This window comes from Malus domestica, chromosome 07 (assembly GCF_042453785.1).
Source record: "Malus domestica chromosome 07, GDT2T_hap1".
Taxonomy (NCBI): domain Eukaryota; kingdom Viridiplantae; phylum Streptophyta; class Magnoliopsida; order Rosales; family Rosaceae; genus Malus; species Malus domestica.
Window position 1 is genome coordinate 21,900,874 of NC_091667.1, and position 19,019 is coordinate 21,919,892.

The 19,019-nt window shown below is 38.6% G+C and overlaps 3 protein-coding genes across 3 annotated transcripts; 1 reads left to right on the forward strand and 2 right to left on the reverse strand.

Moving 5' to 3' along the window:
• Positions 1-1,019: 1,019 nt before the first annotated feature.
• On the forward strand, positions 1,020-3,727 carry LOC103439330 (uncharacterized). The gene is made up of 3 exons (XM_008377877.4): positions 1,020-1,815; positions 2,403-3,012; positions 3,396-3,727. Exons 1-3 carry the CDS (start codon positions 1,169-1,171, stop codon positions 3,540-3,542), a joined length of 1,404 nt encoding a protein of 467 aa, XP_008376099.1. The 5' UTR covers positions 1,020-1,168; the 3' UTR covers positions 3,543-3,727.
• Positions 3,690-6,809, reverse strand: LOC103420696 (putative RING-H2 finger protein ATL21A). Its single transcript, XM_029105745.2, has 2 exons — positions 6,046-6,809; positions 3,690-4,327 (listed from the first exon to the last, which is right to left on the reverse strand). Exons 1-2 carry the CDS (start codon positions 6,725-6,727, stop codon positions 3,840-3,842), a joined length of 1,170 nt encoding a protein of 389 aa, XP_028961578.1. The 5' UTR covers positions 6,728-6,809; the 3' UTR covers positions 3,690-3,839.
• Positions 6,810-7,036: 227 nt separating this feature from the next.
• LOC103410208 (probable F-box protein At3g61730) lies at positions 7,037-14,882 on the reverse strand. The gene is made up of 6 exons (XM_029105746.2): positions 14,746-14,882; positions 13,898-14,062; positions 13,714-13,761; positions 13,217-13,384; positions 7,552-7,662; positions 7,037-7,441 (listed from the first exon to the last, which is right to left on the reverse strand). The coding sequence occupies exons 2-6, from the start codon at positions 13,956-13,958 to the stop codon at positions 7,359-7,361; spliced, it is 471 nt and encodes a 156-aa protein (XP_028961579.1). The 5' UTR covers positions 13,959-14,062; positions 14,746-14,882; the 3' UTR covers positions 7,037-7,358.
• Positions 14,883-19,019: the final 4,137 nt, after the last annotated feature.

A 19,019-nucleotide genomic window follows, 5' to 3' on the forward strand; every position in this document is an offset into this window, starting at 1 on the left:
TCATCGATATTTTAGACCTTGATAGGAACTCTATGTGGTACTAAGTCATTCATATATCTTACTATGCAATGTATAAAGTGTAAAATATTGTACTAATTCATTATATATAAATGATTATGGTGTGTTTAAACTTCTTTCATTAATTACTACATATTTTCTACACTCACAATGTTTGCCAGCTCTCTATATAATCAACTTAAATCAGTTAAATTTATCATGCAATACATTTCCTTTTTTTTTTGTGATAAACTAATAGATAATTGACTAAATAAACATCCTGCAAAGTTTCAATAAAAATTTCCAAGTTTTTCTTACAATTTCCGTGGTTTTTATTCAATTTTTATGGATATCGATAATATCCCGAAATTTTCATGTTTTTGGACTACCGATATTTCTGATATCATCAATATTTTATACCTTGGTTACATGATGTATTTAATTGAGATTTTGAGGAATCTTAAAAGGTATTTAATTGGAATTTTAAGATAAAGTATTAATATCCTTAGAAATCCGAGAGTATTTAATTTGGAATTTGAAAAAGTTTATAACATTACAAATGTATTCAATTCTAAATTGATTTTAAAGAATTTGAAAAAGTTGAGAAATTAGATGAAATTGGAGAGATTTCGTACTGTATCCACAAATCTCACATCTTCCCATAAGATTTTGAAGAAATTAAATTAAAAATGCATATGAAATCTCTATAAATTAATTAACTCTATAAAAATCCATTACAACCCAAGTATTAAATCAGGCTTTTATCTTTCAGTTTTCTTCTATATTTTGGGCTTATGTATTTAGGAGTTGCGAATTTTATTGCTTATGTCCTTATTATTAGTTATTCTATTCATAATACTTTTATTAATTAGAGGATTAAACTGGTAATTTCAAAGGATTTTGATTAACAGTAAGTGTGTTATTAATTAATAGAGAGTATTTTATTTTTTAAAATTATTTTTTAGAAAGTACAAAATCATCTTAGCCGAAAAGGAAATAAAGACCCGACCCGGGATGTGATCCCGGATTGGTTACTGGTAAACACGGAAACTCGCGAACCGCATAAATATCCAATCCCCAGAACAAACCACCTTTCCCTTTTCTCCTTCGACTCGATCGCCATCAATCTTTCGTCCTTCGAAACCCTAACTTCTCCCCTCAATTTTCATCAATGGCGGAATCCACCGTCACCAAATCCAGCACCTACAACTTATTCGTGAAACTTTTGGAGGGCAAAACCCTAACCCTAAAATTCACAACCCCGAAGATCCCCGCCACTTCCATCAAGCACCTCTTATACAAAATCACCAAAATACCCCTCCATCACCAGCGCCTCGTCACCGGGACTCGCCAACTCAAGGATGATTCCGTCATCTCGTGTTCCTCCTCCGACGCGCCGTACTTCCCAACGGTGCATCTTCTGCTCCGGCTCGTCGGTGGAAAGGGCGGGTTCGGGTCGCTGCTGCGTGGGGCTGCGACGAAGGCCGGGCAGAAGAAGACGAGTAATTTCGACGCGTGTCGTGATATGAGTGGTCGGAGGCTGCGGCATGTTAATGCGGAGAAGAAGCTTGAGGAGTGGAGGGCTGAGGAAGAAGAGAGGATGCTCGAAAAGATGGCGGAGGATTATTTGAAGCGTATTGCGAAGAAGGGGAAAGTGGGAACTGGAGACGATAAGGCTGAGAAGTATGTGGCCAAGTATAGGGAGCAATCGGAACGCTGTGTTTCGGAGGTTTTGGATTCGGTTAAGGAGGCTGTTAAGGGAAAGCGTAGGGGGGCGGCCAAGGAACCAGTGGCAGATTCGAAAAGGCTGAAAATTTGGTAAGGATTTGTGTTGGGTTTTAATGGGTTCTGTTTATTTATGTTTGCTATGTTGATTTTGTGCTTGGAAATTGGAAATGATGAATTCGGAGGAATGCTTTTAGGAGAATGAAATAAAGTAATGCAATGGGGAAGTGATATGGTGGTTTGAGATAAATGGTTTATTTCTTTTATGAGTTGAAATGAATATTAGAATTTGGACGTGTTAGTTATTGGTATAGAGGTTAGTATGAAAATTGAAGTCGAAAACTCACACGATATACATAATTTGGTTAACAAAGCCATGTTCTTTGCTTTTGATTTACGGGGGTCAATCGGATGATAGAGTGAAGGAAGGGAACCCATTAAGTTCATTTAGGATAGACAAGGTTTAGCCAGAAGGTTGCTTAGAGCAATGTCTGGTTTTTTATATATATTTTTTCATTTTATAATCTTGATTTCTGGCGAAACCTTGTTTCGGAAATCCTACATTTTTTTATTTCAGAAAGTTTTTGCAGAAACACTGTATCTTCCTGCCATTTCTCTTTAATATTGTTGTATAAGATGATTGTCATTGGTATTGATGTCTGATTTGTTGTTTTTGTAAGGATGGGCAAGAGGAAAATGGGCGAAAGTGATTCAGAGGATGACGACAGTGATAATGAAGATAAAAATGAGAAATCCATTGTATTAAATAATGGGAATAACTCAGATTCAAGTAAAGAAACTGAGAGAAGTTTGGATTCTGTGACTGGTAGGAAACAAGATGGTGAGATCTCAGGTGGGGGCTCAAGTGAGAGTGGCTCGGAGGAAGAGAAAGAGATGGTTGTGCAGGGAGCACAACCTTTTGGTGGAGGCCCTGGTCAAGAATCTCTTGATAACGAGAAGAATGAGATGGTTGAACCAGTGATTCCTGAAGAGAAGATGGTTAGTAGTGCAAGTGTTACTTGTTCAGAGCTTGATACGGTTTCGGGAGTTGAAGCAGATCAAGATGGAAAGATAGGTTGCAGTGGACCTGAGATGGGAAATCTGAATGAAGTAGTTGGTCAATCCCAGAAGGTTCCTAGTTCAGGGCATGGGCAAGAAATTGAAAGTGCATCAGTCATTGCTGAAGCCAATGATTCAGGAGTTCAGGAGGAAACAGTTGCGAGTGGAAACACTCTAGAGATAGAGAAGCCACTGAATTTTGATGAGTACGGTTCAGCAGCTGAAATGGAGGTATGCTTCTAAGTTTTTAATCATATTAATAATCTTTTTATTTAAATTTATGTTACTGCTAAAGCGATTTAGGGTTTTTGCGGCCTCCATTACTCTTCCAATTAAATGTTTTAGGGCGTTGGTTAAGTTCTTGAAGCTGAATTTTTCGCTTTCCCCTGTTTGTTGATTATGTATAATACAGTCCGCCTTGTGAACATGACTAGGCATGTCCACGTTGAAAGCTAAATTAATGCCCATATTAATTATTACATCCCTGCCTCGTTGCTTTTGTCTCACACCTTGCACCTTCATCTTGCCCACCATGGTCATTTTAGTTGGGGAGGGCTCTGACTTCAAATCGTTAGTAAGCAGAATCAACATGACTTTCCACCTTTCTATTGTAGGTTCTTGGCCGGGAAAGGTTAAAGTCTGAACTGCAAACTCGTGGGCTAAAGTGCGGGGGTACTCTGCAGGAGCAAGCTGCGAGGCTTTTCATGCTAAAAGCTACCCCGATCGAGAAGATTCCAAAGAAGCTCCTTGCAAAGAAATGACAACATTATGTACTTCATTTAACTTTATACTTTCTAGAAGAAGAAAAAATCTCATCAATGTATGAATATCGGGGTTTCGATGTGTATATTTCTATCTCTGCCCGTTTGTCGGACTAATTTTGTACTTGTGTACCATGATGCTTTGACTGATGCAATAATATATGTGCAACTTTCGTTTTGTGAAATTCACTGTCGTCCCATAATTTAGTCTTGTTTTTCCACAAAACTACATGTTCTATTGTCGGCATCCACAAAATGTGAGCATGTACAATGAAAAACACAAAAAGGAGAGAAATTTCAGACATTGTTTGAGTCAACGTGAGCCGGAGACGTTGAGTTGACGTGAGCCGGGGACGTTGAGTTGACATGAGCCGGGGACGGGTTGTTCCGGCAAACTGGGCATGAACTGTTCAGTTTCAGCCACTCATCAATACAATCAGCATGGAAGCAGTGTTTGCATTCTGGTATGCATCTCACCGTCTCTTTGGTGAGATACTCCGACAAGCATATAGCGCAGGTGGTATCGTTGTGTCCCGGAAGGCGCTTACTCTCCCCAAGAACTAGCATCTGGTAGGATTCAATGGTTGTCTGATCCAAACCAACTGTTACAACGGCGGGGGGTTGTGGTGGCGATTCTGCATTAACCGCGGTGGACCTTCGCTGTGCAGCATTACCCCTGCCACTGATACAAGCAAAGCAGCCAATCACAACTGCGCATGCGGTGGCTGGTACCGTGATGGACAAGCAAATGATCCTGAAAACATATAAACCATAGCTTGATCCTCCTAGAATTTGAAGCCATTTGTTAGTGCTGGAAAACGAGCTCTTGACCTGTCGTTGTTTGAATCTGAAATGCAGTAGGCTAAAGAAAATGGCCCTATCTATCCACCACTTAATTTTTTTAATTTTTTTTTATATCCTAGTGATGTTTTTATATTACAAAGAATTACTATTATTAATTTTTTTCCCTTAATAATATTATCTATTCTCCTCCATTTCTTATTCTTTAAAAAAAAATAAAAAAACAGATTGGAATTTGACTTTTGGCCCCGGCCCCTGCAAGATAACGTGTTGAACCTTTTTAAATCGATAAGAAGGCGTACCGTGTGCCATATTACAAGGGCAAGATGAACTTTTCTTCGTTGCTGATTCTTTATTTAGTAGACATTTTATGCTTTTAAAAACATATTTGAAATTGCTTTTATTAATAATACTTCTAATAATAATCTAGTGTAAACAAATACTGTAATGCGTAATGAAATAACTTCTAACATTGAGAAAAGAAGTATCGCTCTAAAATAATAGATGGTCGGTCAAATTGTGTAAGTTTTAGTTTCTACTCTTCCTCTTAAGTTTTATCATGATTAACTACAAAACTACAACTTGCAAAGGTAAGTGACTTTCAACCCCATCTTACTTATCTTGAATAAATCAAAAGAGAATTGAGGAACGAAAACAAGACCAAAAACGGTGCAAAAGAAGAAAACGAGAGTATGAAACCCTTTATGAACTTTCAATGGAAAATTGCAATCATGCAAATATGTGAATTAGAAAAGGAGAAATTAGGTTCTCATCCTTACTTTTGCTACTTCATTGATTAAAACCTTATTCTTTTTCAATTTTTGATCATGGTCCTTGGTATTAATAACATCATTAGTTATTTCAATAATAAAATATTTTTTATTTCTAAATATATTCATTTAATGTTAAAAATGTTACCATTAGTATATTTTTATCATATATTTTTATTTTTAGTTTGTACCCATTTTTAATTTGTACCAATTTTCTTTTTAGTTTTAATTTGTACCCATATATTAATTTCTTTTTATGCCCATATTTTTTAAAGTTTTATTTGTATTTGTACCCATATTTTTTTATTTATTTGTACCCATTTTTATTTTTGCTAAATGTACCCATGCTAATTATATGTACCCATTCATGTAATTTTTTCAAATTTTTAATCTTAAAATGTACTCATTCTTAAATATACCAATTTGTTATATGTAAAATGTACCACTTTTTTATATATAAAATCTATTCAATTTTTTTCTAATCCATTTTTAAACATATATGGGTACATTCTTTTTTCTTTGATTTGAGAATGTATCCATGTTAAGTTTAATCGAAAAAATTTACTAATATTATTAAGCCTAATATCTCTTTCTTTCTTTTTTTGTGATTTTGAAGAATGTACTCATGTTTTGATACAATAATTTTTTAGTTAATTTTGATGAATGTACCCATGTTTATATACACACACACAATAGTATATTTATATTTTAATATTTTTAATCCCACAAATTATGGTTTTTTTATTTAAAATCTCATTAATATAAACAAATATAAATATAAATTTTTAATTTAAAAAATATTGTAACGTACATAGAAATAAATTATCATATTAATTTCAGGAACTTTGATAAAAAATTGAAAACCAATAAGGTTTTAGTCGAAAAATATTCATAGTTAGGGACCGCAACCAAATCTCCCATTAGAAAATTACCTGCTGTTGAATTGAAGGTGCAACCGAGTTCTTGGGTGGTGTTGCTGATAAATCCACAAATGCCACCTTCCACCTCACAACTACTGCAAGAAGGCTCATACCAAGTCAAACTAAGATCCCAGTCAAGGTTGGTTGAGAATCCGTCCTCCGTCTGAACCTGCCCGCAAACCGGAACCTCCAATGTGTCAACAATCTGGCACGTGGCGGACATCGAATTCGCCAGGGTGGCGGAAGGGGTGGCCAGAACCGAGGTGGTGGAGTTGCTGAGGCAGTCAATGGGAGTGAACCTCGACTTGGTGAACGAAGCCGGGCAGCTGAGGAAGGTGTAGTTCTGGTACGTGGGAGTAACAAAAGGAGAGCCCGAGAGATTGAGGGTTAGAAGCCTTCGAGGGAGGCATTTTTCGGGGTCGAAAAGTTGGATTTCTTGTGTGGCATAGCTGATTCGTCTGACGAAAAAGTCGCCGGAGTTTGGAAGTTTTAGAGTTGTTTGACCGTGGCTGTTGCAGGCCAGGTTGAAGCCCGGGAAACCGCAGTTTTTGGGTTGTTTGGGTACTAACCGGAAAGGGAATCGGATTGGGAAGCTGTCGTCACCGCCACAATCGGAAGCCGGGCAATCATTGAGTGCAGAGATGTGGGTGAAGAGGAGGAAGAGAAGGGGAAAGAGGAGGTGTGAGATGTCCATGTTATCTCAGAAGGACTAAAACATGAATGACAAAGCTTCGTTAACAACCCGAAAGTCGAAGTTCGACTTGAGTTTAAATATTTCTCCTCGTAATTTAGATAAATTTTATATAAAATTGGTTATATTTATATAAAAATCCAAAAGTCAAAAGCTTATAAAGTAATTATCACTAAGTGCTCATTGCTTATCACAATCATTTCTTAGTAAGCTTTTACAAATTAAAATATGTTTTTGTAATCATATTTTATAATTTCAAATTCTAGGTCAGAGATGAATCCTTTGGTCATCCATTAAGCATAAGAATGATCATTAGAGATTAATTAATGTTTAAGTAATTAATTTCAAAGATTTCATCTGAGCCGTTCATTGATTTCATTCACAAGTATGTGTGTGAGTGTGAGCATGTAAACATGTATATGTAGCAGCACATCATGTGCCCATTTGTTCTACAAGAACGACCAAATCTATCTCTAACAGGAAATTAAGCTATTAACTGAAATATTTTCTTAGTATCTGATTATTTGAAAGGCGTTTTAAGTTCCCTTTCGGAGACTAGCAACTGGCAATAACCTGTGGAGTTCCGGGAATCTGTTTCGTGTAGCTTGGCAAGCAAGTTTTGAGGCGTGGGACTTTACAGGAGCTGCTGTGAGATTCTGATGGATGCTACTTCTCCTTGAAGTCCAGCTCTCATGACATGGCATTTCACTTGAAGTCCTGGTATATAGAATATCGATGAAATATCGAAGTTAGAAATGGATTTTGTCACTTAGATTCTCGATTAAGCTGAGTTCGGTTATGTTTATGGAAAATCGACTAACTAGTACCTTCGTTCTTCTGCAAATTTGTGTTGACTGCAACTGCATGTAGAGTAATGACAGCCTTTGGTTGCCAGTCTGTTGGTTTGCCCACCCATGGCTTGAGATTAAACACTGCTGCTGTTTAATTTGACATTAAACCAGATCAATTTATACGATCAACAAACGCTAGTGGTTGAAATTATGGTTAAAATGTGTGTTTGGGAAAAATGCCATGCGGGAATTTGTTGCTACATGTAACAAGAAGTTGCTGAAACAGCAAATACCAGTGTCACATATACTAAACCAATCCGTGGTATGGCCAAGTGACTAATGAGTATCTGAAGTTACATATACAGGGAAAAGAGTATCTGAAGTTACTGTTAGGAATGTCGGTACTACAAGATAGAGAATGCACAAGGTAAAGTAGAAAATGGACGCCAAGAATTTATGTGGTTCGGCAATTTATGCCTACGTCCACCAAACAAGGAATCTTCACTATATGAAAAAAGATGAATACAACAAGAGTAGTCTTACCAAGCCAAAGACAAGGCTTGATGGATACAAGAAAGTATAACACACACTTTCTATCACTCTAAACTTCACTCACACAATGTGTAGTGGAACACTCTCACTCTCACTCTTGGAGTGGAACTCTAGCTTTGGACTTGATCCTTTGCTACTCACTCTTAGTTCTCTATTGGTTACATCACACCCATATTTATAGGTGAGGGCTTGGCATTCTACTAGTTTCTAGTTCCTTCTTCAAACCTCTAGTATAGAAAAATCTAGACTAGCCACATACTTGTAGCTTCTAGATCTTTCCATTTGCAACCAAGGAAGCTAGTACTCTCTAGCTTCTTCCATCAACTTAATAACATGCTAGAATTGTCTAGCAAGCTCCAGCCTCATCTCTTGCTTACTAGAATAATCTAGAACATTGATCATGGGCTGGACCATATACCAACAATCTCCCCCTCCAGTCCATGAGGGAGGAATTCCGATCATGACTCCAAGTTACCTGGAGTTCATCCCAGCAGCTTTAATGCAGAATTCCAACTTTGATTTTGTGACTACCTTTGTCAACATGTCTGAAGAATTATTATCGGTATGAATCTTCTTCAGCTGCAGCAACTTGTTCTCGATAGCGTCTCTAATCCAGTGATAACGAATATCAATGTGCTTAGTGCGTGAATGATATGTAGTGTTCTTGCTCAAGTCCAGAGCACTCTGACTATCACAATAAATGCCATAATCACTTTGCTTCAAACCCAACTCTTGGAGAAACTGCTTCAGCCACAACAACTCCTTGCATGCTTCTGTAGCGGCTATGTATTCAGCCTCGGTTGTGGACAAAGCAACACACTTTTGCAACTTGGATTGCCAAGACACGGCTCCCCCGGCAAAAGTGAACAAGTACCCAGATGTAGATTTTCTACCATCCAGGTCACCTCCCATGTCAGCATCTGTAAATCCTTCCAAGATTGGTTTGGAACCGCCAAAGCACAAGCACATCTTAGAAGTCCCCTTCAAATATCTGAGAATCCACTTAACGGCTTCCCAGTGGTCCTTCCCTGGATTAGAGAGAAACCTGCTCACCACACCTACTGCATGAGCAATATCTGGTCGTGTGCACACCATTGCATACATGATACTTCCTACTGCTGAAGAGTAGGGAACAACTGCCATTTTCTCCTTTTCTTCATATGTTTTTGGACACGACTCTTTGCTCAACTTGATATGATTGGCTAAAGGTGAGCTTACCGGTTTGGCTGCTTTCATGTTGAACCTTTCAAGCACCCGTTCAACATACTTTTCTTGTGACAGCCACAACTTCTTGGATTTTCTGTCACGAATTATCTCCATGCCCAAAATCTGCTTGGCTGGCCCTAAGTCCTTCATGTCAAAGGACTTAGATAACTCTTCTTTGAGCTTTTTAATCATAGAAGCATCTTGTCCGACAATCAACATGTCATCAACATAAAGCAATAAGATGATGAATGTACCTCCAGAAAATTGTTTGATATAGACACAAGAGTCAGCATGAGTTCTCTTGTACCCATTACTCACCGTGAATGAGTTGAACTTCTTATTCCACTGTCTCGGAGCCTGCTTAAGACCATATAAACTTTTCTTGAGCTTGCACACCAAATTTTCTTTACCTTTGACTTCAAAGCCTTTGGGTTGCTCCATGTATATCTCCTCTTCTAAATTGCCGTGGAGAAATGCAGTTTTAACATCTAACTGCTCGAGCTCAAGATCCATGCTTGCTGCCATACCAAGGATAACTCGAATGGAAGTCATCTTCACCACCGGTGAGAAAATCTCATCAAAGTCAACTCCTTTCTTTTGACCAAAACCTTTGACAACCAAACGAGCCTTGTACCTTGTCATGTTGTCGTCTCTTTTCAATTTGAACACCCACCTGTTTTTCAATGCTTTCCTGCCCTTTGGAAGCTCCACCAGCTCATAGGTATCATTCTTTGATAAGGAATCCATCTCCGACTCCATTGCCTTCATCCATTTGTCACTGTCGTTATGAGCTCTGGCCTCCTCATATGTTTCGGGCTCTCCATAATTAGTCAACATGATATACTCTGATGAAGAATACTTGGTAGACGGTCTTCGACTTCTGATGGATCTTCTGACCTGATCTTCATTCTCTTGTAGGGCTGGAGGCTCCCCCTGATTGGGTTCTCCTTGAATATGCTCTTCTTGACTAGGCTCCCCCTGATCAGCAATCTCATGGTTTGGCACATCTTGATCAGGCTCCTCTTGATTAGCATTATCTGATTCTGCAGGCACTTCATTGGCAGTTGCTTCAGGGATGTCATCGTGACTTTCTTCATCTGAAGCTAATGGATCAACTCCTCTGACTGCGCCATCTGGTTGTGCCTCTTTATCCGAATCCCCAATTGTTTGTTCTTCATAAAAGACCACGTCTCTACTTCGGATAAACTTCTTCTGGTATGGGTCCCATAATCTGTAACCAAAATCTTCACCGCCATAACCAAGAAAGATGCACGGTGTAGCTTTGTAGTCTAACTTCGATCTCTGCTCTTTGGGCACATGCACAAAAGCTTTGCAACCAAACACCTTCAGATGAGAGTAAGACACATCATTACCAGTCCATACTCTCTCTGGAACATCAAGACCTAATGGTACTGATGGAGATCGGTTGATCAAATAGCAGGCTGTCCTTACAGCTTCACCCCAGAACTGCTTAGATAACTTTGCAGTCCTCAACATACACCTGACTTTCTCCATGATGGTTCGGTTCATTCTTTCAGCAACACCGTTATGTTGTGGAGTTCCAGGAACTGTCTTCTCATGACGTATGCCATGTTTTACACAATACTCTCTAAACTGGTGAGATGTGTACTCGCCGCCGTTGTCGCTACGAAGGCACTTGAGAGGTTTCCCAGTTTCCCTCTCCACCATGGCATGGAACTCCTGGAATGTCTGAAACACCTGGTCTTTGGATTTCAACAAATACACCCACACCCTTCGTGAAGCATCATCAATATAAGTAACAAAATATTTATTTCTTCCAAGTGACTCGACTTCCATGGGACCACACACATCTGAATAAACAAGATCTAACAAGTTTCCTTTCTTTGTAGATGGAACAGAAAAACTAACTCTTCTTTGTTTTCCGAATAAACAATGCTCACAAGAGTTTAACGACGTACCTTCGGTAAAGGGAATGTGAGACTTATTTGCCAAAACTTGTAGGCCTTTCTCGCTTATGTGGCCTAGCCTCTTATGCCATAAGTCTAGAGATGAGTCCTCCACAGCATTCAACTCACCTTTCAAAACCTTGGCATTTGACCGGTACAACGTACAACAAAGTCGTGCTCTTGCTACCACCATTAAGCCTTTAGTAAGCTTCAATTTTCCTTCGCCAATATGGTGATAATATCCTTGTCGATCAAGGGTACCGATGGATATCAGATTGAGACGTATATCAGGAATATGTCTCACATCTTTCAACATCAATTGGCAGCCGAGATTAGTTCTTAGACATATATCACCAATTCCAAGAATTTTGGAATAGCTTTCATTCCCCATCTTCACTATGCCAAAGTCACCTTCTTTGTATGTACTGAAGAACTCCCGTTTGGACGTAGCATGGAAGGAAGCTCCATTGTCAAAGATCCATTCAATGTCTCTGTCAGAGTTGCCCATATGCAGACATTCACCAACAGACAATATTTCTGGTACATCACCACATATGACAGCAGTGGTATTGCCAGTATCATCTTTCTTCTGATTGTTTCCTTCCCTTTGCTCTCTCTTCCAAACTCGACAATTTTTCTTCATATGGCCTTCTTTGCCACAGTGGTGGCATGCACCCCTGAACTTTGACTTGGATCGGCTAGGACTCCTGCCATGACCTCTAGGCCCTCTACTTTTGCTTCTTCCGCGGTTCTCTGTGACAAATACTTGGCTGCTATCTGTGCCAGAAGTCTTTCTCCTTGTTTCTTCATTGAGCATGCTATTTTTAACATTATCAAGAGTAAGAACACCATTAGAAGCAGAGTTACTTATACTCACCACAAAGGTCTCCCAACTGTCTGGCAAGGATCCAAGTAACAAGAGCGCTTGTAGCTCGTCCTCGATCGTCATTTTCATAGTAGCCAACTGGTTGATGATATTCTGGAAATTGTTCAAGTGTTCTGCTACACTTAAACCATCCTTGTACTTCACATTGATGAGCTCTTTGATCAAGAAGGCTTTCTTGGCTGGGGTCTTCTTCTCGAACAAGGACTCAAGCTTCGTCCAAAACTCGCGAACATTGGTTTCATTAGACACATGGTGAAAAACACTATCATCCACCCATTGTCTAATTGTGCCAATAGCCTTGCGATTCATCTTCCACTCGGCATCGGACATGCTCTCGGGCTTAGCGGCATCTCCTTCAATTGGCTCATGCAAATCCTTGCAATAGAGAATGTCCTCCATCCTTGGCTTCCATGTTACCCAATTGGAGTTGGTGAGTTTGATCATAGTGCCACTTCCTTCCATCTCGTAGTACGAGCCAACCGGGCTCTGATACCACTTGTTAGGAATGTCGGTACTACAAGATAGAGAATGCACAAGGTAAAGTAGAAAATGGACGCCAAGAATTTATGTGGTTCGGCAATTTATGCCTACGTCCACCAAACAAGGAATCTTCACTATATGAAAAAAGATGAATACAACAAGAGTAGTCTTACCAAGCCAAAGACAAGGCTTGATGGATACAAGAAAGTATAACACACACTTTCTATCACTCTAAACTTCACTCACACAATGTGTAGTGGAACACTCTCACTCTCACTCTTGGAGTGGAACTCTAGCTTTGGACTTGATCCTTTGCTACTCACTCTTAGTTCTCTATTGGTTACATCACACCCATATTTATAGGTGAGGGCTTGGCATTCTACTAGTTTCTAGTTCCTTCTTCAAACCTCTAGTATAGAAAAATCTAGACTAGCCACATACTTGTAGCTTCTAGATCTTTCCATTTGCAACCAAGGAAGCTAGTACTCTCTAGCTTCTTCCATCAACTTAATAACATGCTAGAATTGTCTAGCAAGCTCCAGCCTCATCTCTTGCTTACTAGAATAATCTAGAACATTGATCATAGGCTGGACCATATACCAACAGTTACCAGTGTCACATATACAGGGAAAAGAGTATCTGAAGTTACCAGATGTTGAAGAGTCCTTGAGGTGTTTCATATCAAAAATTGCCCCACAAGCACCATTGGCATGCTCGTTGACATGGTGACCGATGAGCTTGTAATCCCAACTTCCATTCTTGTACCCCTCGCTCAAGAACAGTTCTATATGCCTTGCATCCAATGTCTGCATCGTTCCTGCATATATATGCAAACATGCACAATTACGCTATTAACAAATATAACAAGGAAACGTAAACAGATTGCGAAAATAAGTGTCGTTTTTGAAGAGTAAGATAATGTGACTGTGGATTTATCACATTACTCTGCACTCTGCAGCATTTTGGCAAACATGCCTTCTGCTTCTCTCCAGAACTAGAAAGAAAGCAAGATTAAAGTTTCTAATCAAAATTTAAAAAATACATTTTAACACATTAATCTAGATTTACAAAGGCATTTTAACAAACGGCAAGTGATCACATCCATCAAGCACACATATTGAGCAGTGATGGGTTATTCTGCCTTACCATCACAAGTATTGAGCTCGCAGACGGGGCATCGAGCAAGTTGGAGATCTGTGGAACACCATTACAGTTGAAAACACAAGTTAACTAAATTGAAGTGAAAAAATTTAAACTTTAGCACTATTTAATCTTCATTCTTTTCCCTAAAATAATTACCAGGATGATTGAGTGCAGCTCAAGTAATTACCAGCAATCCATATCCCAGTTTTAACTTTATCCAACACACAACAGCCGCAGGACTCCAACATTTTCTGTATGCTCTATCCTTCTGGGAGCCTTGATGGTTTGATCAGCTTTTCTGTTAGGAATGCTTCTGAAGGTTCAACGGAAAATGCACCGATCCGCGTCCAGTCTGAGATGCATCCAAAATTCAATGAAAAACCCATTAGTACGATAGCCAAATGTTTCACTGTACTCTGAATTATGCAATTAGACACGTGCGAGCAAGTAAACCAGCTGAATTAAACAGATGCAAAATTGGCAGGGCTAGTGACTGGAGTAAAGTCGTAATAAGGTAGCCGTACTGGAAGGTGTGTGGCTGGATCACCTCTTTTTCAGAGGAGCTAATGCTTGTTAGGTATTTTGATTTGACACTACTTCACATCCAAAAAGAAGGAGTTACGTCTGAGTTAAACTTGGAGATGGAAGTTTTCTTTCGTTTATCGATTGTGAAGTAAGAATAAGCTCATGAGGTCAAAATAAGTTGATAGGATCCCCTTTTTTACATCCCCATGCCCTTCCTGTGTGGCGAGGTTTCAGAAGACACTAACTTTTTCCAAAGTAAAAAATAATAAAATGTATACATATAAAAAGTTTTGTTAATCACTGGGTGACCAAGAGAATGAGACTTTATAAGTTGCCTATGTAAATTTCTTACACATAAAATGTAAAATGATTGATATAAATTTCCTTTAAATCTTCCAAACATTAAAAACAGAACCATATAAACTTCATGAGCATAATTACATGAAAGCAGTTGAAAATTCTCACCACAAAAACAATCCAAAGGGGGGGGGGGGGGAATTGGGCACTCACCGATATGCTTCTTCCGATGGCGGAACATGTAAGAGTGACTCCCATCTGCAAAACCGCAAAGCCCACTTAATCAGACAATTACGATAATAATACGTCTTAAAACTAATCTAATTCATACATTATTATGCTAATTGACATCTGGAGGCTCTCAGATTCTTACCAAAGTTAAGCATGTTTAAACTAGCGTTCCGTGATAACGTGGACAAAAGTTAAGCATGTTTAAACTATCAAGACATCAATGAAGATTTGAATCTCCTAATTCATGTCATTTAGCTAACGAATTTATGATTTAAATTGTCTAAAATTGGTCAATTTGAAGGAATAGAACTCTAAAGACGTCGGTTAGTGAAAGTCAATTTTAGTATTTGTCCATCTCATCATTGCCAATAGAAATGGCCTCCTTGAACCAAACTAGTTCATTGCCAATAGAAAAGGCAAACTAAGCTATTCTATGGGCTATACCATTAACAAAAAACACTTTCATTATTGATTCTTTATTTTACACAGTTCTTTTCTTTTGGTGTGAAGGAGGGCCAAAAGCTCAACACATTTCTCAAATAAAATCTGAGCCATTGAAGGGAATTTACATTTTTATTCTAAACTGGTATGGTTACAATATGAATTGCAGTAAAGAAACCGAAAATTACAAGTGCAGGTGAAAAAAAAAAGTTATTCTTAGAGCAACTCCATCCCAAGCAAATTGCCGAATTAATTGTTAGGAGATGGGTTCAAGCTCTGCAGACATGAATTGGGAGCAAAGAATTGTATGAACTGTGATTTAATTCATAAATTTTCTACAATTGGGTGCTTTAAATTTCCCTTTCATTTAGTTTAGATTGACCTGTATTCAGTTCAAAAAGGGTAACGTTTCCCGCATACAGTTAAAAAAGACGATTATAGGAGAAACGTTAGTTTGCTGAACTGAATATAGGTCAATCTAAACTAAATGAAAGGAAAATTTAAAGCAAATAAGAGAGTGGAGGATTTTATGTTAGTTCTTCACAGGGGGTCACACTAGTCTGAGTTAGGTATATTGAATGAATAAAATCCAATGGGAAAACAAATTCAGTTTAGATTGATTTGTATTTAGTTCAGAAAAGTAACGTTTCCTGCATAATCGTCTTTTTAACAAGAACTTTCTACGGTTAAAAAAACGATTATGCAAGAAACGTTATTTTTTTTGAACTGAATATAGGTCAATCTAAACTAAATGAAAAGAAAATTTAAAGCAAAGTAAGAGAGTGGAGGATTTTACGTTAGGTCTTCACTAGCGATCACACTAGTCTAAGTTAGGTATATTTAATGAATAAAATCCAACGGCAAAACACATTCCATAAATTGGTATACAAAAAATAAAAAAAATGAATCTGGGCCAAATAAAAGCAAAGCACACGAAAACATTAATACATACAATGTATTTCAAAATCAAACAAAATAACATACACAATGTATATTTTTCACTTAAACAATAATGATCATAAGAAAATAATTCAACAAACAACTGAACGCATTGAGCCAAAAGAAAACAAATTTACAAGCCCATTATACAAAATTAAGGTGAACAAAAAGACTGTCACATCCTGGTTCGGGTCCCCATCACATTCCAGGCTTGATTTCGTCATAACACGATATTGTCCGTTTTGGGCCCCGACCACGCCCTCACGGTTTTGTTTCTGGGAACTCACATGAGAACTTCCCGGTGGGTCACCCATCATGGCATAGCTCTCGCGCGAACTCGCTTAACTTCGGAGTTCCGATGGAATCCGAAGCCAGTGAGTTCCCAAAAGGCCTCCCGCTAGGTAGAGATGAGAATATATACATATAAGGTTTACATGATCCACTTCCCTGGGCGATGTGGGATGTTACAATCCATCCCCCTTAGGGGCCCGATGTCATCGTCAACACACTTCCGGCCAGGGTTGGCTTTGATACCAAATTGTTACATCCGGCTCGGGCCCCCACCACATCCCGGGTTCGACTCCGTTATAGCACGATATTGTCCGCTTTGGGCCCCGACCACGCCCTCACAATTTTGTTTCTAGGAACTCACATGAGAACTTCCCAGTGGATCACCCATCATGGGATTGCTCTCGCGCGAACTCGCTTAACTTCGGAGTTTCGATGGAACCCGAAACCAGTGAGTTCCCAAAATGCCTCACGCTAGGTAAATATGAGAATCTACATATAAGGCTTACAAGATCCACTCCTCTGGGCGATGTGGGATGTTACAAAGACTCTCAAACTCTTACAAGTGAAGGAAAATATGTATAAAAATCTTGTATTGATTTATTTTAGATAACAACATGCTACATAATACAGATGATGCTTCATCCAGTGGTGAAAAACAATAAAACCTATGCACCCTGGTGTGGGTTCATTTCTCATCGTTCTCCCTCCCCTACCACTTAACAATTTAGCGCACTGACGTATTGTTTGCCAAAAAAAAAAATGCTACATAATTAATGACGACAATGGAATCAATTAAAATTTAAGCATGAGTAATCCTAAGGTTTAATGATTGATGTGCATCTATAAATAAATCAACTTTAGATTTAAGACCATCTCCAACCGAATGGTCCAGAGAATCAGAGGGCGAAAATAGCTCGAAATCGTCTCCAACTAAGGACTAGGCCAAATGGCTAGTGGGCCTCACTAGACAAAAAAGGGCCAACCGGTTGGCCCAACTTAGCCAGCAAGCCCCGGGCTGGCTGGAATTTTCATGATTCATGTCGGTTATATCTGATAGCATATTCCTATCAGTTATAGCCGACATGAATGGTAGGCCCTTTTTTTTTTTACAAAATTTTTAAGTTCTATTTTTTCCCTATAACTTCCTATACAACATTAAATTAAATTATGTAACATGAAATAACATTAAATTTAAATAATAAATTATGTTTGGCCTTATGGCCATTTGGCCCTCAGTTGAAGACGATTTTTTGTGACAGGGAGTCCTATGGCTCTTTGGCTCTCGGTTGGAGATGGAGGCAAATATGGCACTGTATTATTCATTAAAATATTAATATCTTGGAAGGTTAGAAGGCTAAAATGAGCCATCTGGCCCTCATTCGGTTGGAGATGGCCTAAGAGGAATTGAGATAGACAAAATTGCTTTTATAATCACGTGTGTGAATTTCCCACAAAATCCTTCCCATATGTGATCATATAGTATTGGTGGCCTATTTGGCAGTCTTTTGATTTAAGTTACCATAGAACTTAAACCACAAGCTTAATATGTTCGAGCCAATGTGCCGAAAGTTCGAAATTATTTTCTAGTGTATGTAGTATAACAATACAGAAATCCAACCTAATCAATTTTACATGGTAGTTAATATTATTTTTAACATTCATGACAAAGTTTACCAATGTTGAACAAAAATTGTATACAATATGTAAACAAATAATTCACTCAACACAATTTCACCCTCGTTCATTTTTTCAAAGAGGGTTTTATTAATTCGAGTTCGACCTATTCTAGGCTACGCGCCTATTAATTACAACCATTCCTTTGGGAAAGGAATACCCTTTGATTCTAATATGAATAAATCGTAACTTGGGGATTTGGGTGTTTATTTGATTTTGTGACTGCGTCTAGATAGAGCCCTAGATTACCTACATACCCTCGTTGAGGGATCAAGTCACTCGTAGTTCCTTATGTGTTTTGTTGGGGTTTGATGCCTTGTGCAGTTTCAACTCGTGCAGGCAAGGAGCAATTGATGCTTTATGCAGTTTTAGCTCATGCAAACGAGGACTTTAAGCCGTTGGAGCGTTTAATGCCTTGTGTAGTTTTAGCTCATGCAGACAAGGACTTTAAGCCATTGGAGAGGTTGATGACTTTAAGCCGTTGGAGCGGTTGATGCCTTGTGTAGTTTTAGCTTGTGTGAGCGATGACTTTGAGCCATTGGAGCATTAATGCCTTATGCAGTTTTAGCTCATGTGGGCGAGGACTTTAAGCCATTGGAGCAATTGGTGCCTTATGCAATTTTAGCTCGTGCAGGCAAGGTCTTTGAGCCATTGGAGCCTTTAATGCCTTGATATGGCTTCGTGCCATTTGAATTTTGATACAGCTTCACGCCAATTGATATTTGGCATGGCTTCGTGCCCATTTGAATTTTTGACACAACTTTGCGCTACCGTAAATTTGATATGGCCTGGTGCCATTTGAAATTTGATACGGCTTTGTGCCTTTCAATACTTGATATGGCTTCGAGCCATTTGAGATTTTGTCGCGGCTTCGTGCCATTTGTGTCTTGTAAATTTTAATGGGAATATTT